The sequence below is a fragment of the Etheostoma cragini genome, chromosome 13 (assembly GCF_013103735.1).
Source record: "Etheostoma cragini isolate CJK2018 chromosome 13, CSU_Ecrag_1.0, whole genome shotgun sequence".
NCBI classification, from domain to species: Eukaryota; Metazoa; Chordata; class Actinopteri; order Perciformes; family Percidae; genus Etheostoma; species Etheostoma cragini.
In genome coordinates this window covers 5,591,025-5,610,932 of record NC_048419.1, presented here as the reverse complement: position 1 = coordinate 5,610,932, position 19,908 = coordinate 5,591,025, and the positions used below count along the sequence as shown (strand labels likewise).

Below are 19,908 nucleotides of genomic sequence, written 5' to 3'. Positions count from 1 at the left end.
AAGCTGTCTGGCTTTACCCTGCAGAGATCTGAGGAGCAGTTAACCATAGTCCTCAGAAACCCACCGGAGGTTAGAACCCCAACCCAAAGAAAGGGGAAGGAAACGGACGTTGGTGAACATACATGCATCCAGCGGAATTTCCTGGAACGTCAAGGATATATACCACTGTCGGAGCAATCACACGACGCAAGCCTTCGGTGATCGTGCACAAAACACGATGGACTCTACAGAAGATGTAATTATCTTGTAATTAGTCCTCTTTGTCTCCGAAGCTGAACGTTGCTGTTGTTTTTTCAGCATTGACGTAAAACGCATCACTCAAGCTGCTGCAGGCAAAAGTGGCCAGATGACACCATTTGGTAAACACAGCCATACTGAGAAATACAAGGAGTTGTGTGGAGCTGATAGTCCTGATTACTTTAGCTTTGTAGGAACTTATTTGGCATTTACTTGACTGTAACAGACGTTCATTAATATAAATTAGTTTCACACTATGGCTTTAAAACACGGTTGATTTTATGGAGATCTCTGGCTTCTACAGGAGCATAAACCTTCATTTCACAACCCCGTAGCTCGTGGTAAGTCTGCCTCAGATGGATTAGACATTATGGCTAATAATCGATCCTTAGGGAGAAAATGAATGGGATTTTTACTTACGGAACCATGCTTTTGAGCTCTATAAAAGGATCATTAAAGTTTCATCTAGTCAAATTAATAAAACAAATGATGTAACTGGCCACAACACAAAAAAAAAAACGCAATACAATTACTCATCTTAGATTCTGGCTTAGTACAAATGATTAATTATAGACAAAAGAGCTTTGTTTCTGTTTCAATGATAACAAGCAGGGGTGCAGCGTGTCTCTAAAATCTAAATGAAGAAGCAGAAAAAGAGTTCAATCTGACAAAATTAAACTGAGCTGTAAGATATATAATCAGATGGGCCAGATAAACATACAGTAGAATAATAATAACAATACATTTTATTTAAAGGCGCCTTTCTCGGCCCTCCAGGGTATTCATACATTAAAAACAGCACCAAAAAAACATGTTAACACGTTAAATAATAAGAGCTGTACCTGCCTGTTAAATGTGCTTCAGGCAGTTCCAAGAAGGATGCTCCTGAAATCCTCCCCGTCCTGGACTCCGATGAAATACATACTGTACATAACCATAAACATATCGGTTATGGCAAAGAAGATTGACATATCGGCAGTTCATGGGCCAGCACTGCATATACTGCAGATAGAGAACCTTGGTCCAACCAACGCAGGTTTTTGCATTAATTTGACCTTGTCAGTACTGTGCTCGTCCTAACACTGTTATAGGCCTTTTACACAGCAACCATTTGGATTTAATAGACACAGGTGCTGTTAATGATGAACAAACATCAATAACGGCTTCTTCCCATTCAGCTGTGTTAGGTGTAATGTGCTTACAGCGACGCCTTCATGGAATGGAGCGACCATTAAGGGAATTAGCCACACTTGTGCCGTTTCTGCTATAAGAAGTCAACAAGTCTGCCTGGAAAAGGTTTGCTGAATTATTGGTTCAGGGAGTAAAGCTGAAACATGACAGTGGAGAAATTAAGTCCATTGACAAATAGGAGGTATCAAATTTTTTTTCTTTTGCTTCTGGTCTTCTATGATAGAAAACTAGATATCTCTAGGTTTCCAAGTGTTAGTCATAGAAAAAAAGACATTGGACGACATTTTTATGGGATTTAAGTCATTCTGATGTACAGGTACATGTTGTGACTACTATCTCACTATTCCTAAAACCAAATTATTTATCAATTGAGCTGTAATAACTTTTGGCATCTTCTGACTTGTCCTCTACGCCATCATCAGGTCAAACTTGCTTGCTTTATGAACTACAACCTGCAAATGTATTATAAATATTCCCATAAACTTCAGCTGTTCTTGTCTTTAGTGCTAAATTAATCCAAATTCTGAAATATTGCACACCACTAGTACATCCATGCCATTGGACTGCAAGTCTTTAATAACAAAAGAAACCCTCCATACAAAAGTATCTGTACATGGTCACTTACTGAACTGTATAGCATTTTATGGAAATGATTTAACATGGTTCATCTTTTAGTTTTAATACAATACTTCTAAACAGTCAGCCACCACGGTACTGCATATGAAATACAAAGTGGGCAGCCGGTGGAGAGTCCATCTTTTTACTGAGGGGCAGACACTGGTAAATCAGTTTAACATTTGACATTATTAATTAGCGACATCCCATGTGAGTGGGTAACATAAAACTAAATATTGATTTTCTTCAAAACAAATTGTTGAGACATAAATAACGCAATAATTGAATACCTGTGCAAGAAGCATTCAGAACATACAGACATGGGACAAAATCACAGACAATGGGTTTGAGACACTTGCTATTAAAACTTAAAGTATAGCCTGAGTGAGACATTCCAACAGAACACACAATTTAATTTTTTGGTCTACTGAATATGAGTCAGTGGCCGTAACATTAACATTGATGTTAATAATGATGGGGTTTATTAAAACGCAAAAAAATAAAATGAGAAAAGCAGGACATGGAGATGGACAGAAAAAGATTTGCACTGTATCCCTGCCATGTGCTGTACACTCAAACCTGTCACCTGATCCACATCTAAAGACCTGAAGGAGAACCCTAACTCCGTGTGAATGACGGCTGGTTTGAGCTGCTGAGGGGGGGCGCCGTGGGTCACAGTTAGGGAGTCTCTGATTGGGCTACTGCCTCCGGCTCCCACCTCACTTTGTGGTGGCGAAACCATGCCGCGTCCAAAGGTCATTGGTGGGGTTACTTGAAACCTAACTGCGATTGTGTGACTGCGGCTGCATGCTAATGTGAAGCCCCGGCACACACATTCACATCCCGTCCTCCCTCCTACACACACCAACTGTCATGCACCCTGAATGAAGGCTCGGGAAGCGTCTAAACATTTATTTGAACACTCAAAAGGTGCAAGTACTGGGACAGCTAATGTTGATAAAACCTTTCGATGTGTGCGCGTACTGTTTGTTAATGATTCTATGATTGAAAAGATTTCACAAAAAGCAGCTGCATTGAAATATCTTTATACACTGATGTATTGTGGATGTGAATCTGGGCTGTTATTGCAGTAAGAGTTTGATAACAGAGCATGAGTGATGCTGTACACAGTTTGTCATTTGACATTAATGGTCCCCTGTTATGGACCAACAGACTACAATAACTGTACTTTGGGAGGCCAAATTATTTTGTGAATAAAAATGTATGAATGATGATTCATTGCGCCATCCACTGTTAAAAATATATTAATGCTGGCATCAAAAATAAAATAAAAGCTTACTGTCCCGATACTTGCACTTTTAACTGTATTCCATTTAAAAGATTACCATGGAACTGTTTACAAGTGCAAATTGGTCATTATTCCAGAATAGCTCAGATGATTTTTGATGCTGCAATAAGGGAGTGGGGACCCCACCCTTGTCCTCATGTCCCTTCCTTCTATTTGTCCAAACCCCCTATGCAAGTTTTTTCGTGCCTTCATCTCTCTTTAGGTCCTCTGCCTCACTTATCAGAGTTCTTGCGTGGCCTGCGGAAGCTGGACATGTTCTCATTTAGTGCATAGATGCGTCTGGAGAACTCCTCAAAGCCAGCGACGTCCAGTTCTCCCAGCACCTGTTCATCACACTCCACAGCTACTGCGTGGTCCACAGGGATGCAGCGGTAGTCTTCCATCTGGGCCTCATCTGCTAGCCCTAACCCTAACCCCAACCCTATCCCCAACCCCAAACCTAAACCTGTGGCCTCTGTGCCCATGATCTCCTCAGCTTGCTCCACAGAGCAACCCACCTCTGGGACCAGGCTAACAGGTGCCTGTGCTGGTACCAACGAACCGTTCATGGCTCCTGTGTGTTGACTAACTGGAACAGTTTCATCACAAGTGTCCTGCACTGTAAAAGAGTTGGGCGAAATGGTGCCAGTGGGCAGTTGCACCTCAGTCTCTTCTTCTTTTTCTACTTCAGAGTCTCTGTCAACGCTTCTGCGTCTCTCCACCTCATCAGCTGTCTCAGCAGGTGTCTCCTCTCCCTCCTTCTTCTCCTCCTTCTGCTCTCCCTCCTTGTTGTACTCCGTAGTCTTTGCCAGGTTAAGTGAGGTCATGCCGGCATCAAGGGAGGAGGATAGGTGTTTAGGTGAAGGCGAGGGTGGTGCCAGGCCAACCGGGGGCTGCTCTTCCCCCACAGCTGTGTTACGACTGGGGGAAGGAGTTGGCTTGTACTTATCGGCTTCTGAGCTCGCTCTTTTTCTAAGGCCTCGGTCTGGGGAGCTGGTTTGGCGGGGGTAGTCTGTCTCTGAGGCAGCAGACACACCAAGCTGAGACTTGGTCGGAACTGGGATGGTGCTTGAGACCTGGTGTCTGTCACTGTGAGGAACCAAGAGAAAGACGCTAAATAAGCAAGGACATAAATAAAAGCCATGACAATCCAACAATACCTAAGCACGGTACTAAATTAACCTGCATGTTGTGCTCAGGTCAAATTGTTTACCCAATAATAACCCAAAATAACATGATTGATTCCACACAACGCTCTTTGGCAAGTACAAATCTCTACTTTCATTAATTTTGGGGTGTCTTATTAAATTTTATAGCATTTGAAAACAAAATTGGTTTAAAAATAGTATTGAGTAGACAACGTTGACATATTCCAGTCTGTGATTATACATCAACATACATTCCTTTAATTGTAATTAAAATAATTCCTAATATCTGCTTTTCTAACTCCAACATTAGGTATAATTTCCTATTAATTAGGTTTATTGACCATAAATTCAAAAATAAACTGTGAAAAGTTAATAAGTTAGTGCTAGGTAGTGTTGAAAATGTCAAAAAAATGACAACCATTGAAAAAAAGCCCCAAAAATGTTGAAAAAAGGGACAACAACTTTAAAAAAACAAACAGTTAAAAACATCAATAAAATGCATCAACAAAAGTGTTGATTTTCCATTTTGACAGGAAGACAACACAAGGATTAAGCAGATAAAAACAAGATACAACTCAAAACGGCACTCACACAGGATCAGTGTTGTACGGTGGTGTGTGTGTGTGTGTGTGCGTGTGTGTTGCCCGTTTGTTTGGTTAACTCCGTGTGTCATTTGTGTTATGTCACGACTGATAGCCAGTTAATTGGTTGGCCATCGCAGCGTGAGATCTGGTTGCGTTTCTCCAAACGATGTTTTGCCACAAGCTGCAGCGTTTATTTCGCAGCCCCTGCTCCACCTTCATGGCCTAAATGGACTACCCATATTCAAATGAATGGGAGGTTTTTTACCACAGCGCCTAATCTAATCTGAATGCAGCCTAAAACTGTATTTGATTGTTTTACAGTTAGCAACAATCTCTCCAGACAACATGTTACACTGGAACATTCTGAAGGGTCAAATGAGACACCCAGGCTCTATTTGGACCTGGTTCTTCATTGATCTCATTCGCACCCCTCCACCTAAAAGCACTCAACTCCTTTCCCCCGGTCCAGGAGAAAAGACAGCTGCAGCTCTTTGTAAATCACTCCAACTTACAACATTCAGAAAACATTTGTGCATCCTGTGAGACTACACATGTTCTGATGCCTGGAAGTGCGCAGCAGGCGTCCACCCAAGTATGCCAGACATTTACTTCTTTAACAGATAACAGGCTTGGGATCTGGGGACACCTTGCCTGGCCCCAGTACTGAAGCCATAAATCTACTTAAATTGTGATAGCCAGGGCCTAAATCACTGGACTGCTTAGCGTTCTGCTTACCGTGGCCATTCCGCTATGTAAGGAGTCGAGGACTGTACTGGTGAGGTCAAAGGTGAAGCAGGCCATCTAGAGCTTTCTAGAGATTCACATGTTGGTTACCGAGATGAGAACAAAGCTATGCTTTTTCAGTTGGACGTAAAGCCATAAGATATGTCTTTGTAAATTTCTTGTGTTGCTTTGCAGTAAAGTTGTCTCTATCAGTGGCACTTGACTTATGCATTTATTTTGCGTACTAACTTGTAGTCTGATGGACATTTCTGCCACCAAACACAAACACATAAAGAGGCCTGACCTTGACCCATGCCAGCACCCTGCCAAGGTGGTCCGGACAGGGTTCACAGGCAGGGCACTTTGCTCAAAAGAGTGAAGAAGCCTGTAAAGTTTTAAGAGTAAAACTTGTCAAACTTCAAAGCGCTCGGGATACCGTAAATGAAAACCATCCATTGTCTGAAGGTACAGTATGTAACCACTTATGGTAACAACCTGTAAATACTGGATGGATAACATTTTGGAGGAATACATGTTGGATGGTTAACCGAGATCAGGGTTAAGAAAACAGGGTAATGACCTAAACCTGTAAGGGTGTTCCTATTAAGTGGGCAGAACAGGAGATGGACTGTGCTTTGCTTGGCAGCGCATGTCCATCAAAACACATCATTTAATACTACTGGCTTTAACTTGCCCCTCTAACGAGCATATGGTTAATACTGGAGCAAAGCATTTTGGGCAAAATGGAAACAATGAGCTCTTTAACACTTCATTTATGGACCGACTCAAATGAACAAGAATGAGTGAACGATTTGCCATCTCATACACTTATCTGTAACTTTCCAAATGAAACCATCATGGTTTCTTTGGTAGGTAGTCAAAATTTCAAAACCTGATTCGGTAGAAAAGAAGAAAGACAGATGTCATGGTAATGTCGATTACCATTTAAGTAAGTGGAAAATGTGATTGAGACTCTTTGAAACAAAATACAGGTTTGGAAACTGGAGACAACTGGTACTAAGCAAAAAGTTCAAATTTCCATGCATCATTTATAAGAAGCTAATAAGTGACTATGTTTTTTAACTTTACTGACTGATGTCCTTATGGCAACGGCTGATTACATGGCTTTGATTTTAATTATTATCAGCCATTTTCTTCCTTTGCTCCCTCCTGCTGGCTCTCTAATAGAACCCATTTGGTCCGATTTTAGCCAAGCATCTACACCACTAATAAATGTATTATTGACACTGGAAATAAAGTGTTTTGTGTGAATGAGGAATTTTTTTATGTGGACGGTGTTATTTTGTTCCACTCAGTTTCTATGTTTGGCCTACATTTGTGCTATTATTTGTGTCAAATTGTGCAGTAAGTAACAGAGAAGACTGGGTGTGTTGGTAAGGACTTCAGCCAAGCAAACCCCTGGGCAGTCATAACATTTCTTTCTTGAAAAATTGTAACTATTGTATCAATGCCATGTTTTTTAATGTGGGAAATTATGCTACACATGTACGGCCACTGTAGGCATGTGTGCTGATTAGGGTTGCTGGGAAGACAGAACTGCTGCAACACACTTCTTAAAGTTGTTTGGAAAAGCTGTAACTCATACAGGCCAAATACGAACATTGAATGCTAACAGCAAGGAACATTGCATGCTAACAGCATGCAATGTTCTCTTGTTGACATTCTTGGTGCACTGCGTGAGATTTTTCATATTCTTGTTAAACATTTACTCTGTTCCCATATTGCAATGTCTTTTGCCTTGCATAAATCATTCTTACAAGTAGTCCTTAAAGTGCTTTTTTAAAGGGGTGGAATAAAATTCTAGGGATGGCAATGTCTGTTTTTCTCTTAGTCCACCGCTTTGTTTCAGACTGAATATCTCAAAAACTGTTGGATAATAGATTTGGGACATACTGTATGTTCATGGTTCCCACAGGAGGCATCCTACTTTTTTGGTGGTCCCCTTACAATTCCTCTAGCACCACCAGCAGGTTAATGTTTTCACTAACCCAGTTAAATCTTAACATCTACTGGATGGATAGGCAAGATATTTTTTTATTTGTACAGATATAATATAGATACAAACAGTGTGAGATCAGGTACTGCCAGATGACGGTCAATTCAGGGGCCATGGTAGTTGTGTTTAGCCAGTAAGGTGAGCGTCACACAACGATGACAGTTAAGTTTAGGCACCAAAACGGCTAGTTAAGTTTAGGAAAAATATCATGGTTGAAACACTCCTGACGAACGAAAGAGCGTTTCTTGGGTGAAAGTATGGCGCGCGCTGTTCATGGTTCCAAGAGGCAATTTCTTAAAACATTGGTGAGTAAAATGTCTCAATAACTGTTTAATAAAAGGCCACAAAATGTGGTGAATACAATTATGACCCCCCAGGTTGAACGGTTATGACTGTGGTTATCTCTCAACTTTTAATCTAGCTCCATCATCAGTTGAAATGTGAAATGTGTCCAATACTTTGGATACTTGAGAAGCCAATTATAGTTCCATTCCAGCCTCATATTTAAACGCTTAACTAAGGTGGTGAACATGGTAGACATTATACAGGCTTGGCATGTTAGCATTGGTATTGTGAACATTTAGCTGAAAGCAACACAGTGCTGCTTGTGTGACAGTAGACTCTTTGTTCAGTTAAAAACATGGGTTTAAATATTCACTGCTGATCTGTTGCAAGGCATCCCTTGATTTATGTCCTCAGGGTAAAATAATGCGGTCCACCAGAAGTTGTTATTGTGCATGTAATGGTCTTATTGGGCATGTCTCTAGCATTCCTCAACTCGTTTACTTTTATATTTTCACTTTTCTGATGCAATAGAATTCTTTCAATTACTACTGATACGACTACCCAATTTAAAATAACAATAATAATGCAGATACTTCAAATAAATTATCATATCCATATTTATGTGCACAATTATTATGGATGGGGATTTCTAATATGGGGATCAGATTTCAAATGTTCTGTGCAGCTAACACTGTCTAAAACCTCATAACAGTATATTGGTATATCATACTGATGGGGAAAAAGGCCTGTTGCTCATTCAAAATATATGATACACAGCTCTACAGTGATAGTTTCCCTTTTATAGCTACCACCTAGAGTTAGGCCTTAAGTCTCAATGTACCCCAATCCGCTGCATTTCACTTCAACAACTTCACTGCACACTGAAAATGCTGCTAAGAGACCTCTGCCTAAATCATCAAGCAGAAAACCTGACATGCCAAGCCAGAAATAGCCCTAACTCCTTTTTGACCGCTCTTTTCCTTTCCACTGCTGATGTCAAACCTTGTACATCTCAGGCCAACTCAGGAATTTAGTAAGCCAGACCTTTCCAATGTCCAATCCCCCGACAGGCTTCATAACATGCCCTGTTCATATCCAGATCCTGCTAGGAAGCCAAGATTTTGGGCCAAAACCAACAATGGCGGATAAGATTTGGCTTTTTGATGTGGTTTAAGGGAATCCCTGTGAAACCAGAAGAGCAAACATTACTAAGAATTTGATATGCACTGTTGTGGAAGCTATGTATTTTATTTTTTTGTCTCAACATTGCAGGACTTATTGAGTGTCTGGCCTTTGAACACCAGGAATCACCACAGATAATCAACAAGCTGACAATATCGACACTGCATTCTGCTCAATGGTGCATTAGCGGGTGTCTTACATTTATTACAAAGGAAATAGGTTTGTAAATGCATGGTTTATAAAAATAAAGTCACTTTTGTAAATTTCACAGGCTTTTCACATAGCCTGGAAAGACAGGAAGATTGAAAAAGAAGGGAAACGGCTAGCCTGGCTCTGTCCAAAGGTAAAAAAATGTCCTGACAAGAACACATCTTAGGTCTGTGTTCTATGCACCAGTAACGAAAGTGTAAATACAACAACATATCCTTTTTCATGAACAGTGACGTTCTGTTCTTCTATCAGTCTTAAATTAAGATTATTTTTCTAACATAATCCGTTAAAAAAAGCAGTATTGTACTGAATTTTTGTGGAGGGTAAAAATATACTCAATCTTCAGTGTAAGTTTTGAGATTAATTTCAGAAATAAAAAGCTATCATGTTGTAATAGCTTCCTTTAAAAAATTAAACTAAAAACCTGGTTGGCAAGGAAAATGGTTTAAAGAGGAAGAAAAATGAAATGGAAACATTTCCAATGATAGAGGAAGGAAGTGGTTCATATCACATGAACAAGGAAGAAGAAAATATCCTTGATTTATCCTTCCAAATGATCATCGCCTATGATAAGTATTGTAAACCCATAGGGCTCCAGTCAGGCTTAATATACCTTGCAAATGTTTATTTTAGGTATATAAATTTTAGAATATGTCCTTTCATCTTTAATTTAGACAGCAGCTGCATGACTGCATACCTTTGTGTACATCATGCAATACAAGGGGACTACCGTGGTTTTGCTTACCTTTCATACACTATGGGGTCTTTGAAGAGCTTCACATACTCCAATGGCAGTGGTGAATCTACCAGGCCAGGAGCTCTACCACACCTTGCCTCCCCCATGTACGTAGCCCTGTTTCCAGGCACCGGGTGCAGGATTAGGGCCCTGTGAACCTCTGCCAGGCCCTCAGCGGATGTGCAGCGGCAAATGGCTGCATGTTAAATGTGTTGGCTTTGATCTCAGCAGACTACAGAGTAAAGAATTGGTTTCTGGTACTGTCTCTGTCAGCCTCTGGGTTATAGATTCACCATTTCCCCTGTTTCTTATCCTTCAGCAAGATTTTAAAACAAAAAACTATACTATACTGCCCATTTTTCACCTGAGCTGGGCTGTATATATCATGACATGTTATGATGTGTTTCTGAAACAATACTGTTTGGAAATGTATAAAGATATGATCAGCAGCTCACCAGACCAGCATCATATAGCCCACTGAACATATTTTTTACCCTTTGTATTCCTACATGCACTCAGCTTTTCCGTCCACTCTGTATAAAATGTCCACGATGAACCCGCTGTGCTCCCATGGTGTCAGTCTTGGCGCTTGGGGAAAGGCTCTCCCTGCAGACTGGATGCATGCTGAATTAGTTATATATGGAGGGAGGAACAGTTTCCAAATGTGTTCTGGAAACAGTGCCCTTGGTCATATCCTTCATCACATCATCCTTGTTTGGATGCGTGGAGGGAAGAAAGAGGTGGCAAGGAGGGATTGAGGAAGCAGATTATTCTCTCTCTCTCTCACAGTCTATAACCTAATTATCTGCAGCTGCCATGAAGATATTTTATACATCCATATTTCATGAGCAGGTCCCACGCGTGAAATTGTATCTGAATGTAACTCTGAATAATATATTGTATATATACAGTATGTATATATTTATTACCAGCTTTTTTCTCATTAAGTTGGACAATTATTTTCCAATCTTCCTTGTTTTTGTCTAAATTATTCCGTTATGCCAAATTGATCCCAATTTAGATTTATCCAATGCAACCTCATTGAGCTACAGTCCCACTGTCCAAGCCACTGTCGAACGGTTACAATTTTTTGGAAGACACACAGACACACACACACACACACACACACACACACACACACAGCTTCAGGCTTAGCGGGCCAATGCTTTCATCTCATCTATCTTTGGGCCCTTCCACTTCCCATTAAAGGGGTGGGCGTGGTTGGGAGCTGATTTTAGAGCTTGGGCTTTTCATGGCTTCTTTCCTTTCAAAACAAAAGATTATTCAATTAATGTGTGTAATACACATTTCCCCCTTTGCTGACCCTGGGAGAGGAGTGGAGATCAAAGGCAGTTTTCTCTTTTATAGGGCAGTGGAGCTCAAGTCCAACACAGACCAACTCTCAGGATTTAGTGAAGGGTTACTTACAGGCCATTAGGCTATAGACAGAAAGAGGCAGAGATCTAAGCATTCCATATCACCGGGACAAAGTGGCTGCTGCAAATCTCATCAAGAACTGCTTTTTTTTTTATATGGAGGTACTGATGATTTGCAGAGGTGCTACATCATTACAAAGGTGACGTATTCGGCATTATTTCTTAATACAACCATACAATGTTAGAGAATACTGCGCTGTCAGACCAAACTTTTGTCAGAACAGTTCTTACTTTGAAAACCCACATCTGCTAGACATGTACTGCATATGAACAATCCTAAAGACATTGCAGTTGCAGTGGATGGTCTCAGTACAGAGTAACAAATAGAGCAAAGAAATTGATTTTCACGTGTAAACAAGTTGTGGGATACCTCAAGGAACCTGTCAAGGACTTTTTAGTATTTTTACAAATTATTTTCTATTAATCCATTGTATTAGGTTGTACTCGTGCTGATGATTCAACAAAATGTATTTATGAAAAATGTTTGTTTGTAGCCGTAAAGTTTCTGTGCTAGTGAGTTTCTTCAAGTCTGTTCATAGTGTGCCTGGAGTGAGTTAATCACTGTTTAAGATACAGGAATTTCCAACAGCTTGTGTAAACTTGAATAAATACCCAACACCTTTACTGACTGGGGACAGAATCCTCTCTCAAGCTACCAGGAGTTGATGCTCTGATGATAAACAGCCCAAGAAAACGATTCTTCCAAGAATCTGACAGCAAAGTTTTGTGACTGATAGGCAAGGAAGATAAATGTGAGATTTATGATATGCTTTCATGTCTCAGTTTACAAGAAAAAAGGCTTCAAGATGTAGAGTCCTTTCTCAAGATACTAACAGTATCTGAGGAAAGATTCCAAACAGGACTGGTCTGAAAGTGCTTTCAAATTAGCGCCGCACTACATATCGTTTCAGCATCAACATTGTATAGTGCGCATGCTCAATTGTCAGACTGCCGAATGTGCAATGTCCAGTCAGACAAATTAACTCAAACACGTCATGCTAGAGATTATGCCTGCAAGTTTTATAATGAACCAAAATTATTATATACAGTTGAGGTCCGCGCAGTCTGGTTCGGATTCAGTTTGAGTATTTTAATTTTGAGTATTTAACTTTATACTTCTCCTACAATTCAAGGAGGCCTATTTTATGCTTCACTTCACGATTTATTTTATAGCTTACTTTGCAGATTCAGATTAATATTACAAAATATTATGAATACATTATAAAAAAGCTACCTATTTTAGTCTTTCAGTTTGCCTGATTTTGAATGTCGTGGGTTGGTATTATGGTGTGATGTTATTATATATTGTTTGTTAAAAAAAGGAATATCTTCTGTTTCAATGGAGGTAATGTGGATATGATCAAATACATTTTCATTTATTTATAAAAGTGGTCAATTGGTGAAAAGATATTTAAATAAAAAAAAAATATTAAATTATTCCAAAGAGCAATTCCGCCTTGTGTTGGATAGAAGCACATCTCCACCAGATATGTCACATTTATCACATCTCCTGGTTTCAGTGACCTTGGAAGAAATATTTGAGGTGTAAAGTGGCTTACCATCGGACCAGCAGACCATGCTCCAGAAAGTTCTTCAGGTTGGGTAATGTCTGCTGCAGGTCTGGGGTGGTCAAGCCATGTTGATATCTCAGCTGCAAGAAAAGGGAACATGTACCGTATCATTAACCATAACCTCAAACAACCTACCACATGGTACATCCTACGACCCAACATATGGTGTGTGGCAGGATAGGACTACAGCAAATCACTTAGACACGTATGCACAGTCTTCATGTTGTTCGGAGAAGAAAGAAATACCACCTACAGGTCTTAAGTCTACATTCTTTTACCATGACAAATTTCTACTCTCCCCATCAGACCATTACTCATCTGGACACACAATGGGCATCCTTCCCTGATAACAGGCATGTGCGCTAATATGTAAGGTGTGTTGAAAGACAGGATAAGATCCGGGTGGCGAAAAAAAACACCATCTGGTTAAAATGGAGCAAAGAGAGTGTGTTAAAAACCCTGTTACATTCTTCCATGATCTTGCCCTCTCTCTTCAATTGACCATTTTTAAATTTTGGGGAGAAAAATCAACAGCAACACATTAAAAACTCCAGCTCTGGTGCCAGAAATATCTCCTCTAACAGTTGAGCGATGTCACAGCGAGCCAACTCTTGTCCCGGAGAGTTTATTTAACCTATATTACCCAACAGCAGAGGAGCATCATGCCGCACGTCCAGTGTATATCTCTGAGGCCCCTCTGTCACACACACTGCCTGCACCAGCTGACATTTGTTGTGTTTCTACTTGGGTACCACGGCAACCACTCTGCTTTTTGCACACGCACACGCACACACACACTTCTGGTGAAGAAATGCAGTGCACATGACTCTGAGACACCACTCACTCAAAATAAATGCTTCATCATATATGAGCACATAATGAATGAGTGGCATAATAATAAAGGAATTACAGAGGAATAAGTCTCCGAGCCCCAGAGGGCTACGGTCACATTTCCAGTTAACAGCAGTTAAGGAGGAGACTAAAGGTTTCCAGGGTATCAGCAGCCCTTAAAACACATTATGTTTTCTTGTGGTCATTTCTGTACCAAATTCCTTCAGAACCCTGCTGTAGTACATAGTGGCTCTTGTAAAGCCTGACTAACGAGATGAGTGGCATTGGAGGAGTATACACAGGCCACTTGTGCATTTGTGTCAAATTTCTCCTCAACATAAAATGGCTAAAACCCCTTCTGTCTGAACAGCTGCCAGAATAATGTGTAAACTCTATGGTATGAATGGCACGGCATGTGCATGACATGTGCCATGGTGTTCAAATGTCTGTATCAATGTTCCAGTTAGTTGGGGGGGAAGGGCACAGAAATAACAGTCATGAGGTCACAGTATCAATGGAGGACTTTATCAAAAGAAGCTCAGATTGAGGGGGTGGGACACGGGGTGTCGCCTCGAAACACCGATTGTGATGGAACGGTCCAAAACCTACGAGGACAACATAGAGATCCATTCATGGCTCAGTGTAAACCTCAGGGTCTGACCAAATGACGATGCTGCGCTGTCCACAGGACCAGCTGAACGGAATTGGGTTTAAAGCAGTAAGCCAAGATCAATAACACCACCAGTTTAGAAACAGAAAGAGCATAGCAAAATGAAGAAGGGGGGCTTGCTTGTTTTGTGGCCGGATGCTAAAAAAGGAAAATCCCAATCTCATGGAAATCTCAAGGTTACGGTCTAGAAAGTATGAATCAGAAATCGTGAATCAGATATGAGCAAAGAATAAATATTATGGCTTCAACTGAAGGTAAACAGCGTTTGTTGGATATACTGTGTGCTTTCTTTGATTCTCAGTCAGAAGGCGTAGCAAAATGCCATCTATAAATTCCATTACTTGGCTTGAACTCCGAAGTGTGTGTAATATCTACACTGCATGTCTGACAGGAGCCCTATGTCAGATCAAACTGCTATGTGTCAGTGTGTGGGAGAGAGGGGGGGAGAGGGGGGGGAGAGAGAGAGAGAGAGAGGGGGGGAGAGGGGGGGGAGAGAGAGAGAGAGAGAGAGAGAGAGAGAGAGAGAGAGAGAGAGAGAGAGAGAGAGAGAGAGAGAGAGAGAGAGAGAGAAAGAGAGAGAGAGAGAGCGCGCATGATTTTGCATTTGTATGTGTGCTTCCTGGTTTCCTCATGTGAAGAGATCTTGCCAAGCATGCAGCATACAGAAACTGGATATGGAAACTGGATATGGGTGAAGACAGGAGAGTGATTGGTGACATAACTGGCTTGTATTGCTATGGGGCTTCCTCTGGGGAAATAAATGAAAAAATAAAAATAGGAGGATGTTACTGGCTGGTCCGAGATTTTTCTTAATATATGCCTTGGACTAGCCAACACAGAAGAATTCAAAACTCTACCAGCAGGCATGTTCACTCAGGCTTTTGCCAAATCTCTGCCAGTGGGTACCAACAACACTTGAGCTAAGTGTCTGGTTGGCAGCAGTGCAGAGCCACCAGCACGGAGTGACTGCTGCTTCACACCGTCTTTGTTGTGAGATGTGTTAAACACATTCAGACAGTTTGGAAGACTGAATACTGCAGCCCTACAGTTGACCCAGTGCTCAGCCAGCCAGACTCAATCAATATTCATAGAGTGGTCTGGCCCTCACTGGTGGAAGCTGCATTAAGTTTCTCCTCAGGGTGCACTGTATGTGTATATATGTGTGTTACTCATGGCCTTTGTCCTGGGAAGGCATATATCCTGGACGCAGGCTGTCGAATATGCAAGCATCAACCCCCTCTCTTCTTCTCTGCTCACTTGAGACAAGCAGAAACACATTAGTGACCTAGCTGTGTCATCTGGGGGAAAAGAGAACAGAGAATGTTGTAAAAGAAGAAGAAATGTACGGCGCAGCTTAGTGACATGAAGCTGGGTGTCATTTCCAGATGTCGGCACCATGAAGGTTTTGACTGTAGGATGGAAACAAACAGCTGAGCGGGGAGGTTTAGATTCTGGTCTGTGAACCCAAACTGGTCTTTGGGAGTGTGTTGTAACTGATACGAGGCATGATGTGTGTACTTTACACGCAGTTTAAAAACTTTTTTTTTTTTTTTTTTTTTTTTTTTAAAAGGCACAGCAAATTGATTTCTGTCGTACGGAATGCAAACGAAAACCTGTGAATTATTTCCACAACCCAGTAAAGTGACTACCACAGAGAATTTTTACACAAACAGGGCAACAAGAAACAACCTCCTATGTCAACAGCTTCAGACCAGATCATACAAATTGCTCAGGATCAATCCACTTAAGACAGCTTGTCATGTCTAGTTTCCCTTTCATCCATCATTGTGATGAATGCTGCTGGAGTCCTTTGCGTGCTTGTGCCTATGTGTATGGAAGACTGCTTTCAAAGCTGCTGGCCACGGGGTTCTTTGTAATGGGGCTAACCAGATCGTGGTGAGAAATTCCCAGGGCCCATTGAGAACGGCTGAAAGGTGAGAAGAGTTGATGGGTGGGGGGGCTTTCACATGATGACATAGTGAAACAGATCTGGCCAGGTCTCCCCATCGCTGCTCACACCTTTGTGTCTGGACACTCCCTTTCCTGTTTAGCTATTCTACAACACCCACTCAGAGCTGTGGAGACTCCGCAGCAGTGGGTAATCAGTTGGTATGACTGCAAGGGTTGGTATGAGTCTGTGTGAGAGTTTAGAGGATGAATGCAACTGACCTGTCACGTTTGAGAATAAGAAGACTCATCCTCATCCATCTCAAAGATAAAGTAACAGCCCACAGAATGCAGCAGTGTATACAGTCCCAGCCTGCCAATCCACTGGAGCCACGACCACACAAACACACTCTCAAACTGACTTTAGCCGGCGGGAACCAGTCAGTTTACAGTACATGCCACCCATCATTTGGCAAAACCTGCTTGTTTGCCCTGAGCTTTGTACAGAGGCTAAACAAACACAGCCTGGCTTATGCCACGTATTACTGTTTCCTTGGGTTTGTCAGTACTAATCATTCTCACATTAGACCACAAATGTGGGCGGGCTGCAGAGAATTTTGAGGTTGATTGCTGATGATGTGGTGTAGAAGGGAGGCCCAGGAGACCAGCCCCCCCCCCCCCACACACACACACACCTTTTATTTTATGAGGTTTAACTGTTTCGTGGTATTGGCATTGTATGACAAGTGGTCTTCCATCGTCACTGGAGATGGCCAGTGGATGGAAATCTGGGACGCAGGATATTTTCATCAAGAGTGTTCATATGTCAATAGGTCAAAAGTCTCCAAATCAAACTCTGGAGTATTCGGTGCATGCCTGACCTGCATCATGGACAATTATCCAGTGATTTATAATCACCATTTGTCCAATGGGGTAAATAGAAATGGTTATTTTACAGAGAACATAGGTTTTACATACTCCCTGGGGAAGACAATCAGGGAGCTCATTAGGTCCTGTGACAGCTTGTTAAAGAGGGGCTAACCAGGTGTTCCTCCCTCCACCATCCCTCTGGTCAAACCTTGGACAGGATACTTCAGCAGAGACTGTGAGGTTGACACAGTCTCCATACATAGACCTTATGCGTAAAGAACTGGAGCTATGGGAGACAACCTGCCACTGACAATATTTCAGGGCTGCGTCTCTTCTGGTTAAGATGACTGATTCATGAACAGCTTGCATACCAGTGAATTAATAACAAGCTGTGAAAAACAAACAATAGAAGAGCTGAAAGACACCATGGCGTAATAAATTGTCCTGTGACAAATTATGAACATTTGTGTGGACTAATTTGTCACAATTTAGTGGAAGAGTTCCTGTCACTTCTACCATAATTTCTGCTGTTAGTGCTAGGAAGTGCTTTAAAGTCAGCATGCAGGACTGTTGATTATAAAGTCAAAGCTAACAGTGTTCCAGTGACATGTACATCAAACAAAGTGGTCAGTTAAACTGCACAATCAACTGACTAGTTTGAGAGTAAAAAAGACACAAGCACAGTAGTCAAAACTAAATGTGCTCCTTTAGTGTACCGTTACTGTTAAAATGTGACGCATGTGGCTAATGAGTTTAGTGAAATAGTGAAAACAAGAAATAATAGATTCCGATATATGCATTCACTTTTATTTTTTACTTATATGGTGGGTAAGGTCACGGGCCATTTGGCAAAGATTTTAATACAAATACAAATTTGACTTCAGACAAGAATGGCTAGTGAGAGGGGTTTTTGGGCCTCTATGGTGTCCGTTTGGCTGGCTTATTAAAACCACATACCCCACACAAACATGTTTGTTTCATGATTAAGCAACTCTAGCCAAGAATTTGCAAGCGCCGACTTTCCTGTTTGTAGCAGGTGAACTTTTACTCCCTTCATTATTGTGGTTGTTACATTTATTGATGCATGTTCCTGTTTTAATTCTCTAATTATGTCTCTTTGTTTTCTTATAACCAACTCAAACAGTGGCACATCGATCCAATTATCTTAGATCTTTGTTTACAGCCCTGTGAGCCACACATAAGCTTAGAGTTGGGTTTTTTCTGTTTGCCAACAGATCTGTTGTTGCCAACTTTTACAAGTCCAGCTTTGAGCAAATAAACACACGATTCACCTCAGTTGGCCAATATGGTTAGTCACAACGTACATTACAACACTATATTTACATGTACAGGGATTTTATGTCTGAAATATTGTTTTGACGTTGTAATAAACAGTTTGACTCGTCCAGAAGAATTACAGCACTGGCGTTATCTTTTGTGGCCAAGCTGCAAAAGCAGACCTCACAAGTTTTGGTGTTACACAGTATATTTACTTTAACCCAACAATATGACAGAACTGTGTTTGACGATTACTTTGAACATGGTAAATAAAACGTTTTTGTTTTTCTCACTTTGCAGCTGAAACAGAAAGTGAAAACGAGGTAGTTACCATGGCAACTGATCTTTACCATCTCACTTGAATTGTACTTTCCACTAGGGCTGGGCGATGTGGCGATATACAGTATATCGTCGAAACAGTATAAAATGTCTTTTGAATATATAATTGCTTTTTAATTTCTATCGTAATATCAAATAATAAGCAGCCAAACTGCATTAAGACAATATTTCATTTGTACGCCATCATTCATCAACGCTTTACTTTCTGATACTTGCACGTTATGCCCATTTTGCACGAAAGTCCAGTTCATGAGCAGTGGATAGAAATAACAAAGAAATTAACAAAAAGAGCGAGAACAGGTTTGATTAAACCGGAGATGAGACGTACAGGATGCAATGACCCATCAAGTTATGTCCAATAAGTCCTTTATCAATCCTGGTGTGTCCCATGCCAGGTTAGGAAATTAACTAACAATGTAAAGATCAACAAGTCAGTGACAGACATGGTCTTTGTCATAAATCCACCAGCTATTTTCACATGATATCAACATTTGCAGCATCCTGAGGCTTTTTGGTAAGGTTACAAGTCAAATTTAGTCCAGAGTTAAAATTATTCTCCCCAAAACAAATTTCCTTTTTATTTCAAAAGAACTATACAACAACAAAAATTGCAACTTTTTTTGCAATTCACTGTCTGCCGCAACATCATTGCAACAAACATACAAAGGATCTTGCAACTTTTATCGCAATTTTTTACAAAAGTTCCTGCGAAATCAGGCATTTTGGGCCATAACAATCGCAAAAAAAGTCAACATAATTCTGGACAGAATGATGAAATATATTGACCTTACACTTGTGGCTTGGGGATAA

At 40.9% G+C, this 19,908-nt stretch overlaps 1 protein-coding gene and 1 long non-coding RNA gene across 3 annotated transcripts in view; one reads left to right on the top strand and one right to left on the bottom strand.

The window, feature by feature from the left end:
• The window catches only part of LOC117955226, a 28,291-nt gene extending 26,198 nt beyond the window's left edge, over positions 1-2,093 (top strand). Inside the window, exon 3 of the long non-coding RNA XR_004658990.1 lies at positions 1,974-2,093. This is a non-coding gene — a long non-coding RNA (uncharacterized LOC117955226). The remainder of the gene's footprint in view (positions 1-1,973) is intronic.
• The window catches only part of uvrag (UV radiation resistance associated gene), a 91,254-nt gene continuing 73,327 nt past the window's right edge, over positions 1,982-19,908 (bottom strand). For both annotated transcript variants that reach the window (XM_034889552.1, XM_034889553.1), the window contains 2 exons: positions 13,212-13,303; positions 1,982-4,420 (listed from right to left, as the gene is read on the bottom strand). In XM_034889552.1, coding sequence (XP_034745443.1) covers positions 3,565-4,420; positions 13,212-13,303 — 948 coding nt within the window. In that variant the 3' untranslated portion in view covers positions 1,982-3,564. The remainder of the gene's footprint in view (positions 4,421-13,211; positions 13,304-19,908) is intronic.